This window comes from Drosophila simulans, chromosome 2R (genome assembly GCF_016746395.2).
Source record: "Drosophila simulans strain w501 chromosome 2R, Prin_Dsim_3.1, whole genome shotgun sequence".
In the NCBI taxonomy this organism is placed as follows: domain Eukaryota; kingdom Metazoa; phylum Arthropoda; class Insecta; order Diptera; family Drosophilidae; genus Drosophila; species Drosophila simulans.
The window spans coordinates 6,359,402-6,385,573 of record NC_052521.2 but is presented as its reverse complement, the minus strand read 5'-3'; the positions used below and the strand labels follow the sequence as shown (position 1 = coordinate 6,385,573).

The following is a 26,172-nucleotide window of genomic DNA, read 5'->3' as shown; positions in this document are numbered from 1 at the left end:
AATGTTGCTGTTGCGCAGTGCAACTGCTGCTGCTGCTGTTGCACCGCATCAACATTCGTGTGGGCATATGTCGCTGAGCGGTGGCAATGAAATCCCAAATGTGTGTCATCGAACGGTCAGTTATTATTGGTAATTGGCCGTGATTTGGCTCGGTTCGAAAACTTCTTTGCGCCGAAAGCAAATGTCACGCTTGAGACGCGGCTCGATGCTGCTGCTGAGTGGTATGTTCCGCCTGCAATTTGTTCGGCAATTGTTGGTTTTGCTAAAACACCAATTCGAGTTTTGAGGGAAAACGCGACTTCCTCTTTGGCGTGGAATGGTGATGGTAGAGAGGCGAAATTGGATATTAGTCATGGCGACAAAAGCAGCAACATGCAATTGCCAGTTGCCAGATGAGCGACAAAACTCGTTGCCTTGGCCACTTTCGTTTTCAATGCGGGTCTCTCGCCGTCTTAGCTTGGCTTTTCTCTCGGTCCGCTCTTTGGTGACTATTACTCAATAGTCGGAGCTCGGCTGGGCTCGCTCCGTGCCGTACCGCTCGCCAGTCGGCTGGCGGTGTTGATGGCATTTTGATTTTGAATTTGTCAGCCGCCGTTTATTAAGTGCTTCGACGCGACGGCACAGTGTTCGCGAACTGCGGATGCATTTGGACGGCGCGAGACCGCAGAAAGCGAAGTGTAAAATATTAAAGATACGCTCTAAATTATTGCCAGGCCTGCACGACCAGAAGTGAAGAAGTGTACGTTGGAGAAAATTGTGGACTTTATTCCGTTTACCCGGGCGGGCCCAACACTCCACTCCACTTCGGCCTGCTATGCAAACGAGGCGCGATTATTCAATCAAAAACTCGCGCCACTACGTGAATTAAGTGAAACACAATTGCAGAAATCAGTGACAGACGCGGCAACAACAAGTGTACACAACAAAAAGTACGAAAGTATTGCAAAATGCGCTCGCCGCAGCAACTGCTCGTGTTGCTGCTTGCAACAGTGGCCGCAGCTGGCCAAAGCAGCTACAACTCGGTGTACAACGAGGTGATCCCGCCGGAGCTGAAGCAGGCCATCGACCAGGAGCTGCCCAAGGAGGCCAAGTTCTTTGATGAGCTGGACTGTGAGTATTTTTGCCGAAGCCGCCCTACCCTCCTTCCGTCGAGTCAAATCGAGTTCGTTGCCTAAGTCTTTCGTTCGCCTGGCACAATTTGCATATTAGTTAACACGCCATGCTTAACCTTGATCTTCGCTGCTCCTCCTCGATCGGGGCAGTTGTGAAACCCCCTTTTGAAAATCGGACTTGGGCCCCCGGCGAAAGTTCAGCATTCCGTTCTTGGGCAGCCAATTCATCTTGTTTAATTGGACTTTCCAAAAGAAAGACACGAAAGCCAATTAAGCCCGAGCTTAAGGTGATTACCCATTAACATAAAGGCACCAAATGCGAGATGTGAACTCACATAGAAAGCCTGCGATTTTGGGCACCTGTGAATGACTATCAAAACGATGGCCAGCCAGGCCAAATATTATAAATCAAATGCTGCAGCGTGGCGGCTGCACAAGTTCAATGGCAGCAGCAGCAGCAGCTGCCACGGATATATGTAATACGAGTATGAGAAAAGCAAAAGTGTTTCCAGATACCGATACACGGACAGGAAAATCCACTGCAATTAACTTCAATTGCGCACTCGCAGTATTCGAAAGTGTTAACAGCGAGCGCCGTGAGTCGGCCATTTTCCCAAAGATTATAGATTATTTGGTTTGGCCTTTTATGTAAGCAGAAACCTTGGCCAAAAATACAAACCGACGACAACAAAAAAAAAAACGTAAACAGCCCAATTGAAGTCGAGCAAATCGATGGCTTGGCAACATGTTGCCGGTTCGCTGACACCGCTGCGCAGCCGCTCTGCGCTGCTCCGATTCGATCCGATCCGATAAAGTTGCTCTGCAAGTGAAATGGCCAAAAGCGGCGTATCTTCGTGTCTTCGGCTGCCTTTCGGACCTGGCTGCTCGGCTGTGGGCTTGGCGGCCGCAAAAGCTTGGCTTAGTTCTGAGCCGATTTTCCCGACGCGCGGTCGCCTTTCCGTTTGCTCGCTCCTCGCCGACTGTGTGCGCATGCGTAAAGAAAGATAATTCCAGAGGCACAAAAGTGAAGTGAAGATTACGCTTTTCTTTTCGAGCGTCGAAACCGCGCATGCGTGAACTGCGCCAGAAAGCGCCAAATGATAATAAAAGTGAAATCCTTGGTGAACTAGTGACAGGACTGCAGCTGGTCGCGAGCCAGTGACGGCTAAATATCAATCATAGGCCAGCAAGCGAAAGTGCCACTACCCCCATCGAAAGTGAAAGTCCGCGACCCCTTTCGTTTCGCCCACTTGCCATGCTGCCACTGCCCAGGCACTCCAAGGACACCTGGCTGCGGCTAGTGGTCCTCTGTGCCCTAATATGTTTGTCAGCGCCCAGAAGAGCCGATGCTCTGGGCTATCCCAGTGCCCAGCAGGAGCACGACATGCTCATCCTGGACGCCTTGTCGCGGCGCAGTGGAACCGGATACTATGGCGAGAACAGCGTGATGGAGATGCTTTCCCGAAGTACTTAGCCTCGAACCATTTGACCCGACATATGTTAGACCCCCACCCTGCCACCTCTCGACTAATCTCGTTCCCCAACCGCCCCTGTCTTTGCAGTGATACCGCAGTCGTGCCGCTTTCGTGGCCACAAGTTCGAGTGCGGCCTGTCCATCTCCTGTGTCTTGGGCGGCGGCAAGCCGCTGGATCTTTGCTCCGGCGGCATGATCTGGTCCTGTTGCGTGGACAAAGATCTCGACGCCGAGGAGAGTCCGCACGCCGCCCCGGTGAACAACACGAGTGAGTATCCCCAACCGACACATCCATACCGATCCTCCTCCATTCCGATTCCCAAGTCCAGACACACATTTGATTCTGAAAGACATTTCGCCTCGATTCCCTGCAATTGGAAAATTGCTGCGCTTGCAGTTATGCAACTCGGTTTCGTATAATAGCGCTATAAATTAGCTTGCATTTCGAAAATGACAACAAATTGCTCTGTGCACTAACACACAAGCAGAAGCAGTTGCCTTTGGGCGCCTCAGGGAGATAGGCAACTAAATAGCGCAGAACACTCTATTCCGAATGGGATACAATTGTATTTATTTAGTATTGCTACTATGGCAAGCTTAACATATTCCTTAGTCTTTCAGTTAACCGTATTTTATCATATGATTTGAAAACATTTTGTATAGTTTATATGACCAGAGCCTGAAAACAACATTGCATGATCTTAAAGTTTGGAAAATATACTAAGCCCATCATTCATTCTTTTTCAAAGCAATTTCCTTAACCAGAGCTATTATATAAAGTTCTTTAAACTAAAACTTTATATTTCAATTCTATTCAATCCAAAATCCAATCCAAAATGAAGTACAGCTCATAATGATCTTTATCATAGCTATGTGAGCTATACTTAAATGAAATATACCTCTACAATTAATTAAAATAAAAATGGAAGTAGTAAACTGAAAGTTAAAGTTATTATCTTAAGAGACATTGTTCTTGAATGTGATTTAGTGTTACTTTCATCATGAGTATGATAACTGCTTTCTCGGCCTTTTCCTGATATTATTTTTTGGGTGAGAACACAATTGCGGGAAAGTTCTCATTTAGTAAGAAGCTCAATTCTTAACCGTTGAATATAGCTGTAATTTGATCAAATATGTTCACATTCCCAAAACCAACTTGAAAGCATACTCTATTCGCTGCTTTGTGGATCGATTGGCGTGCCATCAAGTGCATTGCTTCTATCGTAATCGCAGTGGATGCAATTACCAATTCGGCAATAGCTGCAGCTAGAAGACCAAGGAGACGAGCCATTCCACTTATATGTATTATGCCACACACGCATCGGTATTGCCCACGGAGTTTTATTTATTTGGTTACTTCAACTTGCTGTTTTCCATCTTCAGCTGTTCCGCAGCTATTTTGTTGTGCTCTGTTTAATTTTCTAGATTTCTGGCTTTTTTCGAATGCGCTCGTTACGAACATAAAAGCAAACCTGAACAATAACAAAGCATTACAACATGTTATGAATAATTCTTAGTGGAAAATTTTGTTTTCCCCGTCTCTCACTCGCACATCAATCTCAGTCTCAGACTCAGCCTCAACCTTTTCTTTTGCCGCAATTTAACTTAATTTTGAGAGTCTTTTCCCCACATTTTGAGTCAACCTTTTCCTCGAAGCCCATAAAGAAGCGGGTTCTGCGTGCTTTCTTTGGTATTTCATGTGTAAAGTTTTCCCAAGGCGTCTGGCGACAATGATAAAGCCAAAAACTGAAATCCGAAAACCGAAAACCAGAGTCAACCCCGAAATGGGCAAAACTCACTTGCGGAAATAAACGAAGGTGAACGTTTTCGCATTTAAAAGTGAAATTTTTGGTTTTCTTTCTTTGTTTCACTTCGACTGGGGGCCCTGCTCCTCATCCCTGCCCCACCGAAATCTTTATTATTTTGTTTGCTTTCAAATGTGGGAAAAATCACAGCGCCAAAGTTACGGCATACCCGAATCAGGCCGAGATCCGAGCTCCTCGAAAGTGTTAATCAAGTCATGACGCCGTTCTGTGTCTCCCCCCAAATGGCTTTCGGATTGGTTTGAATTACGTGCGAAACACCCGGACACCCAGTCTTTGTCTTAATGGCCCCACTGACCAGTCTGGGCCCAAATTTTCAGCTGACATAATCGCATTCGTGTCTGGGTCCCGCGTTTTATTACGAATGGAGACCAGTTTTTGGGGGAAAGTCTGACACCGACTCCGTTGGCAATGGTGACCTCTGGAGTCGCTGGCCAGACCATCATCCTGTATCCCAATTCTCACACACAGGCGACATAATACACTTGCATGACATTTACCCCGACCTGTCGACGAATGCCAACAAGCCGCAGCACCACCTGCACCACCACAGTGGCAACGGCCTGTCAGCGGCCCCATCCACATCGTCCACAGCGTCCTCCTCCGCACGACCGGCTTACCCGAGCAGCTACTACGGCACCAAGCGACCAACCCACTACAGCGGCTCCAATCCCTACAAGCCAGGCTCCTCCGCTGGCGGATCTAGCCGCCCATCCTCCTCCACCTCCAGCCTAAACAGCTGGGAGCACGAGACCGGCGGCCACCTGGGCTCTATCAGCGGGATCACAAACCACCTGGACAGCTTCTTTGACGCCGAGTCACAGGCGCCATTGGACTCCGCCGGCGCACCGCCACCACACGAACCGCTGCCCAACGCACAGGCCTTTGCGGTGGGCAATGTCCTGGACCTCAATGCTGGAGAGGCGGCGGACGAGTACCAAAGTGGAGGCAGTGGTGGCTACCACGACGCCAGCTATCGTCCAGTGCCGGGTACAAAACCACCACCATATCACACATCTCTCTTTTCTCTGGCACCACTGCAATTGGTTCTTTTAAGCTGCACCACACAACCACTCACCACCACTATCTCACCACTGCTATCTTAGTTTCTGTAGATAATTTCTTGACTTACTTTGGTGCTCTATTGGCTGGATCAATATAGTGACGCTTACTTACTTTATATATATTTTTATTCCAGGCTGCGGCGAGGTCTACACCCGATCCAATCGCATTGTAGGAGGTCATTCCACGGGCTTTGGCTCCCATCCCTGGCAAGTGGCGCTGATCAAGAGTGGGTTCCTCACCAGAAAACTCAGCTGCGGCGGTGCCCTGATCTCCAATCGATGGGTGATAACAGCTGCCCATTGTGTGGCTTCGTAAGTACTACTAAAATAAAAAAAATCTTGCCAATACATACTAATACACCTTTAATTCGCCCACAGCACCCCTAACTCTAACATGAAGATCCGACTGGGCGAGTGGGATGTTCGTGGTCAGGAGGAGCGCCTAAACCACGAAGAGTATGGCATCGAGCGAAAGGAAGTGCATCCCCATTACAATCCTGCAGACTTTGTAAATGACGTGGCCCTGATCCGCTTGGACAGGAATGTGGTCTACAAGCAGCACATCATACCCGTCTGCCTGCCTCCTTCCACCACCAAATTGACCGGCAAAATGGCCACTGTGGCTGGGTGGGGGCGAACCCGACACGGCCAGAGCACAGTGCCCTCCGTGCTGCAGGAGGTGGACGTGGAGGTGATCTCGAATGATCGCTGTCAGCGATGGTTCCGAGCAGCGGGTCGGCGAGAGGCCATCCACGATGTGAGTACACATTGGCTTAGATTTAAGATTTAGCTCTTCCCTTAAGAAAGATCTACATTGAGCAACATCTTGTCCTCCAGGTCTTCTTGTGCGCAGGCTACAAGGATGGCGGCCGGGATTCCTGCCAGGGCGACAGTGGCGGTCCACTAACACTGACCATGGACGGTCGCAAGACCCTGATCGGGTTGGTATCCTGGGGCATCGGCTGTGGGAGGGAACACCTGCCCGGCGTCTATACGAACATCCAGCGTTTCGTGCCCTGGATCAACAAGGTTATGGCCAATGACAACGCGTAGGCGCCAACGCGCAGGTGTGCGTCCGCTGCGGAGACGCATGCCGTCAGCCAGGCCATGTGATTCCTCTACGACTCGGGGTTGCTAGTGTGTAAGACCGAGGTCCTTGGGGCCTTGTATTTATTTTACCATACTCCACTTCCTAGGGTTCCTCGACTCAATCAGTCCAACCGTTCGATCCCCCCACCCTTCATTCGACTTCATTGCATTCCACGCATTCTATTTAAGTTTTCTATATTTATTAAACACTGTTCGAATAACTCCTTAATTTGCGATCCACTTTCACTGACATCGTATTAATACCTATAATTATGTTTTAAAAATAAAAACAAAATGTACCAAAATACAATGGCTTTTCATCGACAAATGTTCATCAAACAGAACTTGAAATATAACTTTATAAAACTTTATAAAACTTGCATAAATATTTTAAGTATTTACGCTGAAATTCACGGAACAGCTTTCAACTCTTAAATTTTGTTTAATTTAAAAATTTGAAAATGTAGAATTAAATTATTGTACTGCTAACTTTTACATTCCAAGCAGCATTTGACACACTGCGTGGTTCGCGTCTTGGGTAAATAAAATCAAACTGCATACTTTCAGGCAGCATCTCTCATATACAAATGATGCACAAAGAACATGATTTCGAAATGGATTGGAATCTGTGTTTATCTTGTTGGGCAAATAAGAAACAGAGGCAGCAAACATTAGCCAGAAATACCAGAACAGGCACGAACATCAAACAGAGATATCTACTGAGATAGCGCGGGAAATCCAAACTGGGTCCATGGCCGTGCAACAGGTGCCACATGCCGAGCATGATCTGAATTTCTAATGAGCCCGACTTCCGCTGGCCACCAAGCAGTAACCAATGACCAGTATCATCGCTGGGCATCCAGTGGATGGAGGTGCCATCAAAACTCAATAACATAATCAGGGGGAGAAGAATCGAAAAGGAGCTTATCAGCAGCTCTCTCTCTCACCTGGGCTCGCTCTTAGCATCCACATTGGCATCCACTTCTTCGGGCAATTGGCCAAAGAATCGGGGATCGCTTGGCTTTCCAGGCCTCAGTTGCTGTGGAGCAGCCCCAGTGTCAAGGTCTCTCGAGTTCAAGGAACGGCCAAAGACACGCGTCATCGCCAAGTCAGTCAGTGGTTGATAGTTAATTGTGCGTTTTGTTTTGTTTGCTTCATTAAACAGAGATGTTGTGAGGCGCGATTCTTGTGTGCTGTATAAATGGGTTTCTTTGGCAGTCAAATGGCCTTTTCACGAGACCTAATGATGTGCGGATTAGAGCGTGTGATGGTCGCAGTGCCTAAACAAAAGAAAAATTCCCACAATGAGTGCATTGATTAAAGGACAAAAGAAGTTAGAACGAGCTTTTGCCTTAATTTGCAACATAAGTTTAATATTTCCCTTTCTGAAATGGGCAAAGTGTTTTTCCCTAGAAGTGCTGCTCCTTAGAAGTTTCTTCCCATACGTTTCTGGGAAAACATACTTAAAAGCCAAGGAAGTCACCATGCAATTCTTATCAGCCAACAGGTTTGCCTGTGAGAGACGCAGCATAATAAAGATTGACTTTCTTAACCTGACGACGTGCATAAATTAAAAGACAAACAAACGGTGGCCCCCACACTCACACACTCTCACACTCGCACAGGTGACAAAGAATGGCGAGCAGCAGCAAAAACAAACTCATTTGCAACACAAAATATATATATTAAAAGAAAAAGCCACGATGTGTGCAAGTGTGCGTGTGTGTGCTGTGTGTGCTGTCTTCTGCTTCTTGCTATTTTAATGTGAAAGCGCTGTTAACCCCAAACTCCCCCCGCCACAACCGCCACCACCCCCCGCCAAACACCTTGTGCCGCCAATCAGCTGTGAGCCGCTTCAAAAAGAGAGAGGTGGCCAAAAGAGAGAGAGGTTCATTTGAATAAGAAACAGAAACAGAAACAGCGCCTAGCTTTTGGCCGTTCTCGGTGTTGGCCTTAATGAAAACCGTTATGCGCGTAGCGCAGTCGACGCCGACTGCACGCATACGCACATGTTGGTGGTTTGGTTTTGGTTTTGGCTTTGACTTTAACTTTGAGCCGGAATGAGCGTGCGAGCGAGAGAGAGTCAGCTTACTTACCAATTTCGCCTTACCAAGTTCTTCAGCTCTGCCGGCGTGGCCAAATCTCAGTCGCAGCGGGCAGCGGCAGCGACGGCAGCAGTGCCAGTGGCAGAGGCAGTGGCTTCACCTGGCTCACCTGGTTTGTGGATCTTTTGTGTGAGCTCCAGTCCGCAGACGTGCGCAACTTGTCGCGCTCTTAACTTGGTCTTCAGCTCGTCTTCCGTCTTCCGCGACTGTGTGTGTGCGAGTGTGTGTGCTCGGGGACTTAGCGAGTGTGCGTGTGTGTGTGCGAGTGTGAGTGAAATAATTGGCCTGACCCAAAGTCCCGAGGCAAGTTCAAGTGCAAGAATACAAGCCAAGCCAAAGCAACGAAATCCCAACCGGGAAAGGAAACGAATCTCGGGAAACAGATTTTCCCAGCCGGCTAACAGTGCTTTGTGTGATCATTTTTTGAAAGAAACGAAAGGCAGAACTGCGGAAAAGGCCGAGAGCCAGTGTCAAAAGTGAAGAAACTCATAAAACGAACGAGCCACAAACGTAAGAGTTATAATCACACTCATATGGTAACAGCGAATTAAATGAAATGACCCAAAATAGCTAGCAGCAGTGAACCGCAGCTCCACGTCAACTGGCAGCCAACGCAAGTAAATGCAAAAGATCCGAGACTCAGATACGCATCCGCCAGATACGCCGGCTCTTTTTTCCCCTGCGCCAGTGGTTGTGCCCAAAGTGGTTGTGCACTTTCTACCGCGTACAAGTCAATTAAGCGCCAACTCACTGCGGTCACAGAAACAGAAACAAAAACAGCAACAGACTCAGATGCATGTGCTGAGATACAGATTCAGATACAGATACCGAGCAGCCGATAGATGCGCATAACTGCAACTAACTGCATCAGCAGAGGCTGCAAAACAAGAGCAGCCAGTTCAAGCGCCGCAAACACGGCCAAAGCTCGAAACGAGTCCAAAGCAAAAGTCGCTCCCTCCTCTGTAAATTTATTGAAATTCCTGTAAAATGCAAGCGAGCCAAAGCGGCGTGCCACAAGAGTTGGGGCACCACCAGCACCACCACCACCAGCAGGCAGGAGCAACAGCAGCTTAGTACAAGTGTTTCAATTGCGCTGCCACTGCCGACTGCTTCTGCTTTTCCCTCGCCGGCCGAGAAAAGGCAATCTTGAGCAGAACTTTGCTTACTCCAGCTTCCTTTGGCTCCTCGGCAAACGATTTTTGCTTTTCGGTTTAAAGAACTGGTCTGATAGTGGTTATGCCAATGGCAAGTCGAGGGTATCAGGGGTTAGATGGACTAGGAGCTAATTTTAAAGAGAAGTTTCATTGAGTTAAATTTATCCTTATAGAGAAGAAACTGGAGATTGACCAAATGCAAGTGATGCAGTTTTTATGTTCATTCAGGTTTCCCTATGTTAGATTTTACTGATTTTCTGATGAGTACCATAGGGTCGACCCTGCGCCAAGCACACACGACTCTTCCTTATTGTTGGAGGCCTGCCAGTCCGCCTGTCTTTGGTCTAAAACGCACTCGACAGCTGGGAGGGCGGTGGGGGGCAGTGGAGGGGTGGAGCACGTTTGTCTTGCGGCCACAGATGATCTGCAGGCAGTGGGAAGCCTGTTGCGTTATTTGCATTTCACGTTCTGAGGCCGCTCTGGTTTATACAGGTTTGCCGGGCAGATCGCCTGCCAGGAGAAGTTGATGATGGGGTGATAGGATGAGGCTGCCTGCGTAGAGTAGCGCAAAATGGCTCGCCCGTAATTATTGTAATTTGCATTCGGCATTTGCAATTGAGAAATTGCCGTTGATGGTTGTATTGAACCTGCAATGGCAGCTGCTGAAACAATTAGACGGCCCTCAGCGACAGGCGATGCGCACGCCTGCCCATCGAGTTTGTGCCCTAAGTCTTTTGTTTTGAGCTAATGAACTGGGCCTAGCTTGACAGCCAGTTGGGGACATGTGGCCAGAAGCGCCAAGCCGCTGGGCCTTGGCAGCCCGCAGCTGAGTGGACACAAGACAAAATAAAAAAATAAAAAAAACCAAATATACACAGAAAATTTCACCGAGCTCCGTTTTTGGTAAGCAGAAATGAAAGCAGCGGCCAGCGAGACGCACTTCTTATTTGATTACACTAGAAACGTAGTCGATGTGTATGTGGTTTCTTTTGACGAACTAGTCGTTCCATAGCAAATGGCATAATTCTTTTGTTCAGCATTTGAAATTACCAAGCGCTGCTGGCATTTCACTTTTCTTTTAGGTAAATACTAAAAAAAAAGAAGCTACAAAGAAATTCGTTGGCTTTCGCTTTTACCCAGGGCTAACTCCGCTGCGAAATGTATTTTTAATACCAAACAAAACAAATTGTAATTTCACTTTTAACGAGCAAATGAAATTGTCACTTGTATCGAGTCGCGAGTGGAAATTACTTAATTGCCCATTAAACGAGGTGGAGCTGGAGGGACAGCCCCAACAATCCCCAGATCCCCCAATCTACCGATCCGCCGATCCGATGGAAATCATGCAAATCATCCGCTTCTACTGCTTCTGACCCAGATCCGGCCACATCTCGCTCTTCCCAGGCATTCTGGTTATCGCTCAGAAATTCATGTTAATTTGCACACAGAGGCAACGCCAACACAATTATACAGATACGCATACCGATATGGTCTGAACGTGACCCAAATACACAAATAGCTGGCCAACATTTTTGAGGCTGCGAAAAGCCAAACAATCGTGGAACTGGACTTGAGATCGTGTGTAGTACTAGTCAATCTATCGGTTTGAATTCAACGTCTAATTGAGGCATCCGCATGGATATGTTTTATGGCTTCCGTTCTTGATTACAGATTCCCGATACTGATTTAGCATTCGGGCTAAATTAAAGCCATTTACTCAGTAAGTTGCGGTCGAAGTTCCTACGAGCCAGGTTCAACGACCGCATTACGCAACTAACAGAAGAGTCGCTAACAATGAGAGTTACTCTGCCCCCTTTCTGCCGCCAAACGCAGCTAATTTCTCAACGCTGCAGAATCGTGACTTAAAGAAAGACCCAAAGAAACCAAACTAAACAGAACAGAACCGAACCCGAAGAGAACAGAATGGTCGATCAATGAATGTGTTGTCACCGCAAGATGCCTCCGGGCATGGACATAGGTATGCGTGACATAGACGCGCCTTGTCATCGGATCCCGGAGCAGGTCCAGTTAGCTCTAGCCAACTCATCATCGTCATTTGTCGTCGCCGGTTGTTAGTGGTTCGCTTTCTTTGATTGCTCCGGTTTATGTCATCATTTCTGTACATTTTCCAGCGCTGAACTTTCTTCACCAGATCGAACTGCGGCTCAATTAGGCGTGTGTTGAACCCTGGCTCGCGATGGGATGAGAACCTGGTTGGCACCTGGGACAGCCCTGCGCAGCCCTGGGAATGGGAACCTGAGGTTAAGTGCATTTGCATACGGTTATGTAAACGGGGCACAGATTATACAATCAGTAAATGATTCCCCTTCGGGCCGCTTTCTATGCTCACACTTTTGCTTTCCATTTGGAGCATTTTAGGCATGACTAAACAAGCCATCCCGCATATTACACATACGCCCTGGCTTTCCGGGCAAATTTAGCTCGTTCGGTTTCTGTTTCTGTGTTTTGTTTCATTTCTCCCCGTTTTTGCATATGCAAGTCACCAGAGACAGACTTTCACCTACTTGAGTCAGCCGAGGCGTATTGCTTCTACGCACTTGTTACTTCCTCCGTTTGCCCGCTGCTTTTCTCTGTGGTTGTTGGGCCGTGCCCATCGGATTGGTGTAGAAAAATATGGATTCGTTAAGTGATCAATTTGAATAGGGCCTTAAAAACGTTTCACATTTCACATGACTCATCCGGCGGGCGAAGACTAACCAACTTGTGAACTCTTTTTGCAGATGGGTGCTCAACACACGGATACAGACACCTATACGTACACAGCAGCCAGTAGGGCGGTAGAAGCCTCAGATCTGACCCCCAGAAGAATTGGAGCACCAGCGATAGCCACGTCCAGAATGCCACGCCCCAGCCTCGTCTTCAGCCTCCTCACGCTGGGCAGCCTGATGCTGCTGACGGCAGACGCCAGTCCCGTCTTCGTGGATAATCCCAGCTTAGCACAGTGTAAGTACCCACTCTCACTTCTCCGATTGAATCTGCCCAATTGGGTTTATGGGTGTCAAGCAATTGACGCTCTCACTTAACGGGAATTACTCAGCGGGAAGAGATTCGGCTGCTGATGCACATACCGATCCCATCAGTCCCTTTCTTCTACATTGTTTCCCGAGAACTCCAGCACTTTCTCTCACGCAGACAATTAAAAGTCAGGCATCCCCGGTGATTACAATAAAACTAAGCCCAGATCTCAAGTAGCCGCACCCTAAATCAGAAGCCCCCAGAAACTTGAGAAAATATAATAAGCACGTTTCAAATCACGTAACAAGTATGAGAAAAGTAATGTGGCATATTTTAACATGCTTTAACAACAATAAAAAGACAAATTCCGAGTCCAATGGAAGAAACCCAAATCCGCATTTTGGTTACATTTGAGTAATTGTAAACTCAAAAAAAATAACTAATGCAAAATTAGAATATTTAACATAACAAGTATATTAGCGCAGTTCAGAAATAAAAGTTGTTTTATATTAACAAATTGAAAAAAAAAACTTATCAAAAGAGTTATCCACCCAAATAATTGACTATTAATATTAATAATATTAATGACTTAATTTATTTGAATAAAATTAAGTTATCCAGTATGGTGTTTATATGGCATAAGCCAAGATTTAAATCATTGCAAACCATGCAGACATTTAATGCTTAGTCTAATTTCTGGATCGTTTAACTTTATGCTTAGAAAAGTATTGTTAAAGTTCTAGTTCAGCATTAACCATCTTGAGATAACAGAAGCTGGCAGCCATAAACTTTATTGCCAAAAAGGCGTGAGCTCGACAGCCGAAACAAAAGACTTAAGCAACGAACTCGTCCGCAGTGAGACCAAACTGGGAACAGAAAGAGCAACAGAGCCAGAGCACTTCTAATGAAAGTAATCAAAATTAATGACAATAGAGACAGGCGTTGCCGGGAACGAAGATTAATTGGGTCACAGCCATTAAGAATCAAATTTATACGCTATTAGCACTTCCTCTGCGGCCCCACACAGCTGCCAATTTGTCTGCTGAAAGACAACAAAGCGCAGCCTTTGAGCGGCCAGCGGAGAGATGAAACTAAAACTACTATACGAAACTTTCATATAAGCCGAAGCTGGCCAAAGAGCCAAACTGGCGAACGTCAGCGGGCAAAAGCAATTGAGGTCAGCCATCAAAGAATGTTGCCATAAAATAAGCAACCGCCGCCGCCAGTCAGGCCAGTCCGTCTTGGACACTCGGACGCGGACCGGCTATCTTATACGGATTCAAAATCGGAATCATACGCTGGCCAAGAGCATGTTATGTTTACGACTGGACCGCAGCGGCAACAAAGAAAATATAAATAATATGGATCCACTCGGGCAGACTCGGGTATCTACACGCAGACGGAGACGCGGGCGGCAAGAGGCGGCTGCAGAAAGCGGAAAGTAAATTTGATGGCAAGTGAAAGGGAAATAAGACAAACAAACCCGGAGATCGAACCGAACCCTCTGTTCTTGGCTGCCGCTGACCCACATAGCCGCTGCGCCACTCACCCACAATCGGGCCACGAAATTGTGGTGCCGCATTCGCATGCCAAAAACGAATTTCCTTCATTGCAATGCGGGTCTTTTCCTCTCTAGCCGTCTGTGCCACCGACTCCCCTCACCACACACCACCGTCATCGATTCTGGCTGTTTGGTAGGCCAGGCGAGTGGCTAGCGAAACATATGCTAAGCTGTTGACCCAAAAAGCCACAAAACGAAATGCAAACAGAAACAGAACCGCTGCCACTGCCACTGCCGGCCTGGCCACGATCTATGGAACGTGACAATGTCTCGGGCTAAATTCCCCTTTCGATGGATTATTTTCGTTCTTGCCTTAAGTTCGTGTCTTGAGTCATCCGTTTTTGGGCCGCCACTGAGGCATGGAAACTCAATGCCCAGGAGAGCGCTCTTCAGAATTTCGTGTTAATTGCATAAGAAATGCGCGGCACCTTACGGCTAAAGTTCAATAAACGCAAAACACCAACCAGGCCATTGGCAATATTTATTTAAATACCCTCTAGAATGATAGGGTTATCAACTTTTGGATGTGTTCAGAACATGATTTTAAGTAATTCCAACACATACATACATTTCGTTTGAAAAAGGGGAATAACCATAAACTGGGCTTTGATAACAGAAAGATGATGAATAGTTAAACTAAATAAGCAGACACTTATGTTAAATAATCATTTTAAATCCATTTCCATGTTTTGTTTCCCTATATATAACATAACATTCGACGCATTTTATCTATACGACCCGATATGAAATATTTATAACTCACAAAGAGTAAGTAACTGACAGTTGATAAGAGCCAATAAATTAAATACCCATAATTTGCACCTTCGATAATGAAATCCAAAGAGGTATTTAAAAAATCGCCTTGGTCAAACGATGCGCGATTTGTTTTCTTTGTAATGATCAACAAAGTTCAAGCAAAGTGGCTTATTTATGTGCGAGTATTTTAAGCGGTAAGCCCAGCTTGTTAAGTGAATTTATGAGCAAAAGGGGCAATCAGGACCGCCGACTGTGCTTTCCTCGGACACTCCGGCTGCTCCAAGTTATTTCGCCCTGGCCGCGATTTGTCAGGGCCCCGAAACACAAATAACCAAATAACTCTTGGCCCCGTGCTGCCGCCTGTAATTATATAAGTTCAAAGCTCGGGCTTTCGGATAATTCTCGGCTCGATTACACAATGACGATGGTCAAGATGATGACGATGCTGGCGGTTCTTGGCGAAGCGGCAGCCGCAGAAGAGCAGAAATAATAAATAAATAACAATAATGCGGATGGGCTACTGTTGCCTCATCGGGCGGTCTTATGTGTATGTTTTGGCCGGGCGATGATGACGCCCTTCAGCGATCTGGTGGCTTTTATGGGTTCTCCTCTTGCTGGGCTTTGGCCTGCGGTTCATACCCATGTTCGTGCTAGTGTTCGTGATCGTCTTCGTTTGTTGCCACTTCATTTTCACTTGTGTTAACTGTTTGGCTAACGGTAAAGAACTGGCTCAAATTGGCGTACAAATTCGAAGGCGTTAATCGCCGCAGCAAACGGAAATGGTGTGGAGCAGTCGATTCGAGTCGCTGGGACCAGAATAGGAATCTTATTTGCTTTGTCCCCCCATCATCATCATTACTTAGTATATAATAATCATTGTTCTGTGCTACAATTATACTGATTGTTCTGGTAATTACCTCGCTATTGACAGTCCAATCTGGTCGTAATATCCGTCATCTGCCCTGCATCGTTCGCAAATCGGGACGCTCTGGCGTCTGTATGTTCGCCATCGATTGCATCAAGCAGAATGGAACCCACCTGGGCACCTGCATCGATCGTTTCTACTTTGGCTCGTGTTGCGCCATGAAGGTGAGTAATTAGCATCCCTTCCAAATCCACCATAGCCCACTAATTCCTCTGCCTAATTACCAGGAGGAAGCCTCGCTCTTTGCGCCAGAGATCAACGACAACAGCATTGACCAGAACACCATCTCCCACTTTTCCCACGAGTCCACCACGCTGCCCACCAGTGCCCTCTTCAAGCTAACCACCGAAAGCAGCTTTTCCAGTAGTAGCAGCAGCGGCAGCAGCACCGCCCATCACCACACCACCAACGAGCTGCTCAAGAACGTCACCCAGTCCTATCTGAGCACCGCGAAGCCGGCACCTGTTCGCACCACCAGCAACGGCACGCTCTCAACCACACGCCGCCCACCGCTGGCACACACCACCCACAAGAACTCGCACTACGTGGTGCGCACCACTATGAAGCCCAGTGCCGCACCGACAACAACGTTTACGCCAACTGTTAAGCCACCGAGGAGGCGCACAACCACCGCCAAGCCGGTGCTAACCACTGCGCCGATTGTGGAGCAGCGCATCGAAACCACCTCGGTGCCCACCAAGTTTGTGACTTTCCAAATTGTGGAGACGACAACGCCAGCGGTTACAGAACCCACTCACCAGCAGGAGACAACAACCACTACGACCAGGCGACACACAAGGCCAACGGCAAGCAGCTCCGTAGCCAGTAGGACAACCAGCAAAACAACAACCACTAGCACCACCACAACAACAACCACAGCAACTCCACCCACAACAACGAACACGAAAGCGGCCACAACCACCCAACGTCCAACACCACCGCTGCGCACCACCACGAGCAAGCCGCACAAAACCCATTCCAGCAGGAGGCCAGCACCTGCGAAAAAGCCAGTGAGTACGACAACAACCACCGCCAGTGGAACACAATCCACACGGAAGCCGGCTGATAGTCTGGGCAGCAGCAGCACCACTGCAAATGCCACCACAGCCACCACATTGCCAGCTGGAAGGCCCGTGACTCAGACGAGCAGCAGCAGTACTACCACCACCAGCTCAACATCATCAACAACAACCACCGTGTCTAAGGACGAACTGCCCAAAAACCGTACCACAACGAGGCTGCCAGAACGCACCACTCAAGCTCCGCGGCCCAAGCCGAAACCCACTGGGGAAATCGTCAAGGTGCCCGCTCTGCTTGCTGAGCCAACAACAACCACCGCGACAAAGGGTTCATCCAGCAGCAGCAGTAGTTCTTCAAAGCCACCAGCAAGTAGCACCACTCCTTTGGTAACCAAAAAGAAGCCAACCACCACAAACGCGCCAACTACCACTACCACTACTACTACAACAACAACAACCACAACGCCTAAACCCACTCGAAGAACAAAGCCTCCCACAACAACAACCACTACTACCAAGGCGACAACAACCACCACGAAGGCAACAACAACAACAACCACAACAACAACTACTGCAAAACCACTGGTCACCATCGAGCCACCCACAAGTGCACCCCTAACAACAACCACCAAAAAGACCGGCCTGATCACTTGGACCGATGTAGAAGCTGAGCCACCGACTAATGCCAGTATTTCGAACGATTGGCAGCCAGCACCGCCTTCTAATTGGATGCCACTGACCACCGAATCAAGTGAAGCCGCTGACAAAACATCAGCGTCTACAGGTAAGCCTAACAAAAAAGAAGTTTAAGAACTTATATTTGACATTAGATTAAAATAAGATAAGCGCACCGTTAAAGGCAGCTAAATAATGGAAATGTTTGATATTAATAATAGTTTACCACTAATTTATTTAAAAATTACCCCATTTAAATTATTATTTCTCAGTGCACATGGCGGTCTTACTAATGCCTGTTCTGCATCCTTTCACAGCACCACCCAGCGCCACCGACAAAGTGGTCATCTCGGTGGCCACCAGTGTCAGCGAAGTTGAGACCCACGGCCCGGGCAAGCCGCAGAAGACCACGAAGCCACCGAAACCCAGCAGCACAGCCAAGCCCACAACAACAACCACCGCAGCAGCGACAACCACAGTGAAAACCACAGAGGCACCAGCGAGCAGTATAGAATTAGCCTCATCTACATCATCTTACACGGATCTGGGCAGTGATTTGGCAGCCAGCAGCAGCAGCAGCACCACAACCAGCAGTCCCACAACCGCAGCTGAAACCACCGATTACAGCGGCGAAGAACCGAACACAACGACCATCGAGGCTACAGGCAGCACCACCGTGGCACCCGCCAATGCATTGGAGGGCGTCGATTACAAGGAAGGTGAGTTCGAGTGCTGGAGTGGCGGCGAGAAAACCCGTTCCTGCGGGGAGAAATCTATTAATACCTCGTGGCTGACTTTGGCCATAAGACAAAGCCAACGTGCGTGGCCATTAAATTCAATTTGAAGGCTAAACGCTGGCCTTGAGCCAGCATCATCGGACTGAAGACCAAGAAGCGGAGACATCTTCCGAGATGTCCGAGGTGCTGTCCTGGGCCAGCTAGCTCATAAATGATTACACAGGGAGAAAGCACGAGCGAAATCAATAGAATAGATCAAGGGAATCAATTCTATATCCAGAGGTTATAGTGAGCTTTAAATATCTAGAGTGATTTTCTAATTTGGGCAAGCGAAAGTATCTAATACTTATTTCGAAGACAATAGAAAATCAATAGAGAGTCAAAACTATGAAATCGCTTAATTAAGTGATTAAATTTAAACACTCTCTTATAGATAGTTGTTTGCGATAAGTTTTCATCATTTCCAGTCAGTGCTTTAGATAAGGTTTATACCATCACAATCAGTTTCCTCAGTGCAAGAACACTCCTAAGCAGGACTTTTGCTAGACGCAGTCGGCAACAATTTTTACAGCAATCATTTACAATAATGACTGCATCGTGCATGGGATCGCGGCGGTCATTGTGCCGCATGGGTCACGTTGTCGGTCGTCGGTCGTCGGTCGTCGGCCAAAGCCCACCAAAAACGAACCAATCCGAGCCAGAACCCCTGCGCCCTGCGTCCCGTTGACCGATTTGCGGCGGCAAAAGCAATCTTGATGCACGAATCGAAACAAGTCGCGCTGCAGTTCGGCTCGGATCTCGCTTCGGATGGGATCGGTTCGAGCCAAGGCGAGTTTGTGGCCATAAAGTAGGCCGTTGACTGCCTGCCTTCGGGCAGGCCAAAGTCAAGGACTGAGCCTCCTTGGCCAAAGCACATTACATTTGGGCCCAAATGACTGAGTGCCAGGCGGAGTGATTAAAATGTTTAAGGCCCTGGCGGGCCCATTACTTTAATTGTGACCTGACCCAGGCCTATTAACCAAGATCCCACTCTGAATCCTTCCTCTTCTTGTATCAGTTTGCGGTCGTCGCATGTTCCCCGAGCCCCGAATCGTTGGTGGAGCTAATGCGGCCTTTGGACGCTGGCCCTGGCAGATCTCCCTGCGTCAGTGGCGCACCTCCACCTACCTGCACAAGTGCGGAGCTGCCCTGCTGAACGAGAACTGGGCGATCACGGCGGCCCACTGTGTGGACAAGTGAGTAATCCGCTGACTAACCCATAGACCCAGTGCTCATGAGTGTTACTTTCAGTGTGCCACCCTCCGATCTCCTGCTGCGCCTGGGAGAGTACGATCTGGCGGAGGAGGAGGAGCCCTACGGCTACCAGGAGCGACGAGTGCAGATCGTTGCCTCGCATCCGCAGTTTGATCCGCGCACCTTCGAGTACGATCTGGCCCTGCTCAGGTGAGTTGGTTGCCCCCCTGAGGTGTTCCCAATTAACTACAACTTCCGTCTCCGTTCTCTGGCAGGTTCTACGAGCCCGTCGTCTTCCAGCCGAACATCATTCCCGTTTGCGTGCCCGACAACGATGAGAACTTCATTGGCCAGACCGCCTTCGTCACCGGCTGGGGGCGGCTCTACGAGGATGGACCCCTGCCCAGTGTGCTGCAGGAGGTTGCCGTGCCCGTAATCAACAACACCATATGCGAGTCCATGTACCGATCCGCGGGCTACATCGAGCACATACCGCACATATTCATCTGCGCCGGTTGGAAGAAGGGCGGCTACGACTCCTGCGAAGGTGAGTAAATGGCCAGATGTTGTGGACACCTCTGTAAACCAATGCTGTTCTCTTCCCTAGGCGATTCCGGTGGCCCCATGGTGCTGCAGCGTGAGTCCGACAAGCGTTTCCACCTCGGCGGTGTTATATCGTGGGGTATTGGATGTGCGGAGGCCAACCAGCCTGGCGTGTATACCCGCATCTCGGAGTTCCGGGACTGGATCAACCAGATCCTGCAGTTCTAGGTCCCGCCCCGGCCCGATCCTTAGTGAATGCCTAGCACGTCTTCCCCACACGGCATCGGAATCCAACTCAGACTCGGACTCGTGCTCCGGTTATGGAGGGATCCCATGGAGCATCAGATCGGCCATAACCCGAGCAACGATTCCAGTTGCCACTATTTACCTCCACCTGCCCGCACAGCAACCACTGACCAGACACTTCCATTGTCGTAATCGTAATCTTACACTTAGCGTTGCCTAGCCTAGCCTAGCCTAAACTAGTTAGTGAATGTGATTAAGCAGAGATCACTGTGCAGTCACGGCTCATGTAACGTATTAACCGATTGGACGGACTCCTAATTTATTCCCATTTGCTGTACATAATTTTCTAAATTATTGCATAACATTTACACTTAGCTTTAGTCCTATACAACATTAATTTAGGGCACTCGACGTCGGTCGGGTACTTCGGTAGGGCATCATTATCACGTAAGTCGCTTCCACCCGAATCGAACCATGCGGCAGAAGCTATTGTAATTTTATTTTATAACGTACTGTAATTATTTATTTATAGCAGCTCATGCACAACAAAATTAATTCTAATAAAATGTTTAAAACAAACAAGTTTTCGGGTGTTTTACTAATTACGGGTTTGTTACTACATGAGGCCTTTCAAGGGTATAACCACGAATTATAATACATTTATTTAAAAGTATTTGTTTGTTGACCTCATGAATATTTTGAACAAAAAATTTAGAATAATAATGAATTAAGAATGAAATGATAAAAATGACACTCTTATAATTTAGTTTGGTACGTATCGCTGTATTAAAGTTTATTAATTAATATAGTCGCTGTATGTAGGCGATGCCGGTTAAGTCGTTAAAAAAATATGTTGGAATTGGAGGTACTTCTTCGACGTAAAAACATCGTGGATATATTGACAAAATAATAAAATATATATTAATGAAACGTTAGTCATCCAAACAGGACTCCAATACTTATCTTCTATCAATAAACTTTTTTTACAAAAAATCTTTGGCTCCACCTATCTCTGAAAAAAGGTGTACAAGGTTTGGTAACAATCTTGGATAAATTATTTAGCCTTGACTTAAACCATATTTGTGCGGCGAATTCAAACAAATTGCATGTGAAAGATCGGCCATTGGGCTTTCAAAATTTGAAAAATAAAGTATTTTAGGCACAAAAGGCATAAAATATCATGAAAATTATTTAAGGTAACAGTGAAATAGTTAACGATAAATGTAAAAGGACCTAAGTCCTGAATATAAGAAAAGCTGCAGAAAAATATTTATTTATAATAACAGATCCGATGTCAAGTAACAAAAAATAGTCTCAACTATTACCAAAAACTTTCGAACAGAAGAAATTTCTTAAGCGAAACACTTCTCAATTGAGTTCCATCTACTATCTTTTTAAAGTCTTGAAATAAATGTATTTATTTATTTTACTAGGGTACAACAAATTGACACCATCCAGAAACCCCAAACGCAGCACTCGAATTCCTTATGCATGAGACGACACCGACTTGGGCAGCGGATCGCACATTATTTGGCAGGTGCCACTGAGGCAAAACTAAAAACTTTCTTCGCCCGAAGGGCGGGCACACGCCTCTATTAATTTTGTAAAATTATTAGATATGCGAAACATGTAGCAAGCGATTAACACGCAAAGCCGCCAAAAATAAAGCCACCTGAGATCTATCTGTGTCTAGGAAATATTTCTATCGGATTGGGGTATCTACTACAACAAATATTTGACAAATTTTTATTTGCCCAATAATAACGTTGGGGGAGCACTTTTTATCGACGTTTAACTAGAACTTATACACCAATGTAGATGATACTCGATTCCAATGTGTTTTTCATATCAAAATTATTGGTTTTTGGATCTTTATTAAGGGTTCATGAATTAATCAAAATAAGTAATAAGGAAGGCAAACGTTATCGTAATACACCTTGGTTAGGAACGCGAATCCACGCAATTCTATAAGTTGAAAGCAACTATTTGGCCTCCAGGTTGGTATGAACGCCCTGCAATTGCCGGCTCGTGAAACTTTCGCTCTCGGTTGATGGCTGATAATTGCTGGTCATTTGCATATGACGACCCAAGTGGCGCTCCACCCTCCGCCCCTCTGGCCTTTCCGCAAGGCGTGTGGGAGCCGGAGGTTGAGCTGGAGCTGGAGCCTCGAGTGCGTTGCAAGTGCATGTCGTGGGCACAACTCGAGATCGCCGGCGAGGGGCATATCATAATTTGTACGGATATCACGTACTCGGACGGGGGTCATGCGTACGGATTATCAACGGCTGCGATCACGAGCGGGTCGTCGTCGGTCCTGGGCTTGAACTTTCACATGCGATTCGTGGTGGTAATGGGCCACAGATTATCGGATTAACCGGCAGGCGATGATCCTCCGGTGCGATTAGTTAACTTGATCAAAGTAATAGGCGAAAACTGTGCCTAGCGAAAGTGAAATTCGGCTCTATTTGAATTAATTGGTCAAACAATCTGAGGATTTATGACACTCGATCGCTTTATTTATGGGCTGCCATTGGTAATGGGTAGTGAAACCTAAAGCATCTTGCATAAGAGATTGGTGCGAAATTTGATTGTTATTACTATTGTCATTGGCTTAGGTACAATCGAATAGCGGACTAAACACAACTCGAATGGAATCCAGAGCATTCCCATGGAAAACGAAAGCTATGAAGTAACTGAAGAGTCTTGCATTTAATTTCTAAAGAAACGTTGCACAATTAAAACGCTTCAAGCATCATCAAAAGCCGCACACACGACCACTGCGAGTGAGGGGGCGAGTGTCAGGCAGAGATCATGGGGCTTCTGGCCCAGAGATGACCACCAACTACTCCGTCCGAGCAGTTACCCGAACCGAATGCACAATGACGACTCTGGCACTTGGACTTTCCCAGCGCGCCGTACAATGGAAATTTCTTATTTTTCTGGGCAAAAAGATTTATAGGAACTGTGCCGGCAACTGCGCAGCCACTTGAGTAGCAAACAAAAAACGAAAGTCCAAGTGCTACAATAATATGTATAAGATCTTTCCCCAGATTTATAGGCCCATCTATGGAAACAATTGAAAAGTACTCATGGACAATATTTTCCCTTTCTTCAATCGGAGGAGGAGGGGGCCATCGCTGGGAAATGCCACCGTTCTGGTGGTAGCCCGGATAAGGGCCATCTCTCACCTCTCCTCCGGTATCGCTTAATGAAATCGCACAAGACCAAGTCCAAGTCGAGATGGTCATTAATTTGACGGCACTGCCAGCCCATTTGAAACGTAACCCGTAGGAAATTACTGCTCATCCGGTAATTATTGGTCTGGGTACCACTTCGGATCTTGATAGATCGATCGGCGGACAGATATCCAGTGCTTTTCGGATGCAACCAGCGTCTTCACACCGCCACCGGCTCTGATAGATCTTCATTTGGGAGCCGCTCGTTCACAGGTGTGTCGGTGGAATGTCTAAATATGGAAGTCTCTAGCATAGCCATGAGAATTGCGATTTTGAGTCTCGTTAAGCTGCGGGGGAAAATCTTGGCCAGCCTTTGGCCTTCCAGACTTCTCCATTTCACCGGCAGTCAAAGTAAATCATTTGCCCGTGGCCTCAGGCCATCGAAGCTTCCCTTTCCTTTTCCAAAATGTAAACCTTTTTCTGCCCTTTGCCCTTCGGACATCATCAAAAAAGTGAAGGCAATTGTACAAAAAAATATATATAGTTTTCGTGCCAACATTTATCAAGAAGAAATTATGAATTTCCCCCTGCAGCCGCCGCCACCGCCGCCGCCCCCCAGCTCGCATAATCTAAATGAATTTTTTAGTTTCGCTTTCTAATTAATAGCATTATCTGCGGTGGACGCCTACACAAAGCGTCTTGGACGTAAAATGTTTTCCCTTTTCAATTTTCGCCAATTAAATGGCCGCACAGTCGAACCTTGATTACCAGGCAAATAAATAACTAAATAAAAAATAAGAAAAACGAAAAGAAAATACTCACAACGAAACTGGAGAAGAAACGGTGACGGAAGTCAAATGGATGCTGTGAAAGGTGCAAAATTTTTTGGACAGCCAAAAAGCAAACAATGCGCAGAAAAACGCAGCTAATGAAGACGAAAGTCGTTGCGCAAATGGAATTAAATTAAAATGGCATCAAAGTGAAATAATGGTGCAATTAAACGAGGCGCAAGCTGGCCAATTCGACCACCGGCCAAGTCGTGCCAAAAAGAATTAGACAAACAATAGGCTCCAAACTAAATACCCTTATAGTTTAAGATTGCCAAGAAAAAAAGGTATTAGATCACTTCTTTATTTTAAATATTACTAATTGAATCAGATTAGAAAGGAATTTCTGCCACAAACTCAAGCGTATTAAAATTAGTTTAATTTAGGCCATACAAATATTGGTTCTACCTCTTGGAGAATCTGTTACGAAACCGCTGCCAAAGTCAATAAGCTCTCTTTACGACCCTAAATTCGTGCCAAAGTTTCGCCCATTTCTCTAATCGCGAGCGGTCCGACTCGTTTACGAGCTTATTGAATAACATTTGTGTGCGAAAAGAAACCGAAATTAAATCATAGGTACACAATCCAGCGCGATTAGAGAAGACCCTTTTCGTGGGCCATTGACACGCGATAATTGAAAGCGCAAGTTGTCACCGGTGGCGTATGCGTGATTTGCTGTCGCTTTAGAAAACACGACTTAGTTGACTGGGCGAGGGGATCTTTGTTTGCAGGGGGGATGGAGGGTAGTCCTGGCCACAGCGAACATGTCATACATTGGCTTAACAATCATTGGCTGTATGTCATTTGTAGTTGCTGCTGTTTTTTGCCTGCTACTCACTTTCATTTGTTACGCCGTAGTTTCTTTTCTCGTCTGCCCTGTCTTGTTTGGCTTAGTGGGCAAACATGGCTCGCCACTTGCTAAAAGTGAAATTATTGCCTTTTCAATTAGTCACAGATCCCCACCAAATACCGAACCTGAGGGCTACTGAACTCCACAGCTCGACCCTTTGAGGCTGCAAAATGGAAAGCAACTCATTGCTGGCAATAAATCAAAATACGTGTCGACGCCCCGTTTTGATTAATTGGGTCCTAATCCAGCAACGACTTCCAGACAGCCCGGAGACCACTGACCAGACCAGACCGGCACTATGATCTTTCGTTTTCAATCGACGCCGTTGAAAACAAATTAATAGCAGCTAATAAACTGTAAGCCAAGGGGAACTCACATCGCGAATCGGCAATTTGGTAGGCGTTGACATGGCAACATCCCAGTAATGCTGTCCAAAACCGAAACCTTCACTTTCTGCAGTCGCCGAATGAGCAGCCTGGCAGTCTTGGAAACTGAAATTGAAATTGAATTTCTCACACTTGTCGCTCATTCACCCATCATTATGTTGATGTTTTCATCGATCGCCGCGATCGCTCTGCCCCCTGTCGATATTTCTGCTTAGTCTGCAAATTACCTGGCCAGCTGTGAAATAGAAATTTTGACGGCTCATCGTTGAGAGATATCTGTATGCAAATCGAAAATCAAGTGGGCTTGCAATTAGCATGATAAAACCATCGAATTTCGCAATAAAAAATAAGAAAAAAGTGGGCGAAAAAAGATGGAAAATATATAGTATTATTAGATCTAAGTGGTCTACTTATGATCTAGTATGAAATATTCTGGCTGAT

General features: G+C 46.8%; 2 protein-coding genes across 9 annotated transcripts; both read left to right on the top strand.

The window, feature by feature from the left end:
* Positions 1 to 495: 495 nt before the first annotated feature.
* Positions 496 to 6,864, top strand: LOC6733635 (serine proteinase stubble). 4 transcript variants are annotated; one of them, XM_016167218.3, is made up of 6 exons: positions 496 to 1,110; positions 2,675 to 2,854; positions 4,881 to 5,399; positions 5,608 to 5,785; positions 5,852 to 6,230; positions 6,311 to 6,864. In XM_016167218.3, the coding sequence occupies exons 1-6, from the start codon at positions 948 to 950 to the stop codon at positions 6,524 to 6,526; spliced, it is 1,635 nt and encodes a 544-aa protein (XP_016026595.1). In that variant the 5' UTR covers positions 496 to 947; the 3' UTR covers positions 6,527 to 6,864. The 4 variants fall into 4 exon arrangements, with proteins under 4 accessions (XP_016026595.1, XP_016026596.1, XP_016026597.1 ...); XM_016167220.3 differs by lacking the exon at positions 496 to 1,110 and adding an exon at positions 1,961 to 2,578; XM_016167219.3 differs by lacking the exon at positions 4,881 to 5,399 and having other exon boundaries at positions 504 to 1,110; positions 6,311 to 6,859.
* Positions 6,865 to 7,570: 706 nt separating this feature from the next.
* On the top strand, positions 7,571 to 21,048 carry LOC6733633 (serine proteinase stubble). Of its 5 annotated transcripts, none has more exons than XM_039291527.2 (9): positions 7,571 to 7,695; positions 12,563 to 12,785; positions 16,046 to 16,203; positions 16,267 to 17,842; positions 18,051 to 18,452; positions 19,528 to 19,705; positions 19,761 to 19,913; positions 19,979 to 20,250; positions 20,311 to 21,048. In XM_039291527.2, exons 2-9 carry the CDS (start codon positions 12,563 to 12,565, stop codon positions 20,472 to 20,474), a joined length of 3,126 nt encoding a protein of 1,041 aa, XP_039147461.1. In that variant the 5' UTR covers positions 7,571 to 7,695; the 3' UTR covers positions 20,475 to 21,048. The 5 variants fall into 5 exon arrangements, with proteins under 5 accessions (XP_039147461.1, XP_039147462.1, XP_016026593.1 ...); XM_039291528.2 differs by having other exon boundaries at positions 7,573 to 7,670; XM_016167221.3 differs by having other exon boundaries at positions 7,582 to 7,674.
* Positions 21,049 to 26,172: the final 5,124 nt, after the last annotated feature.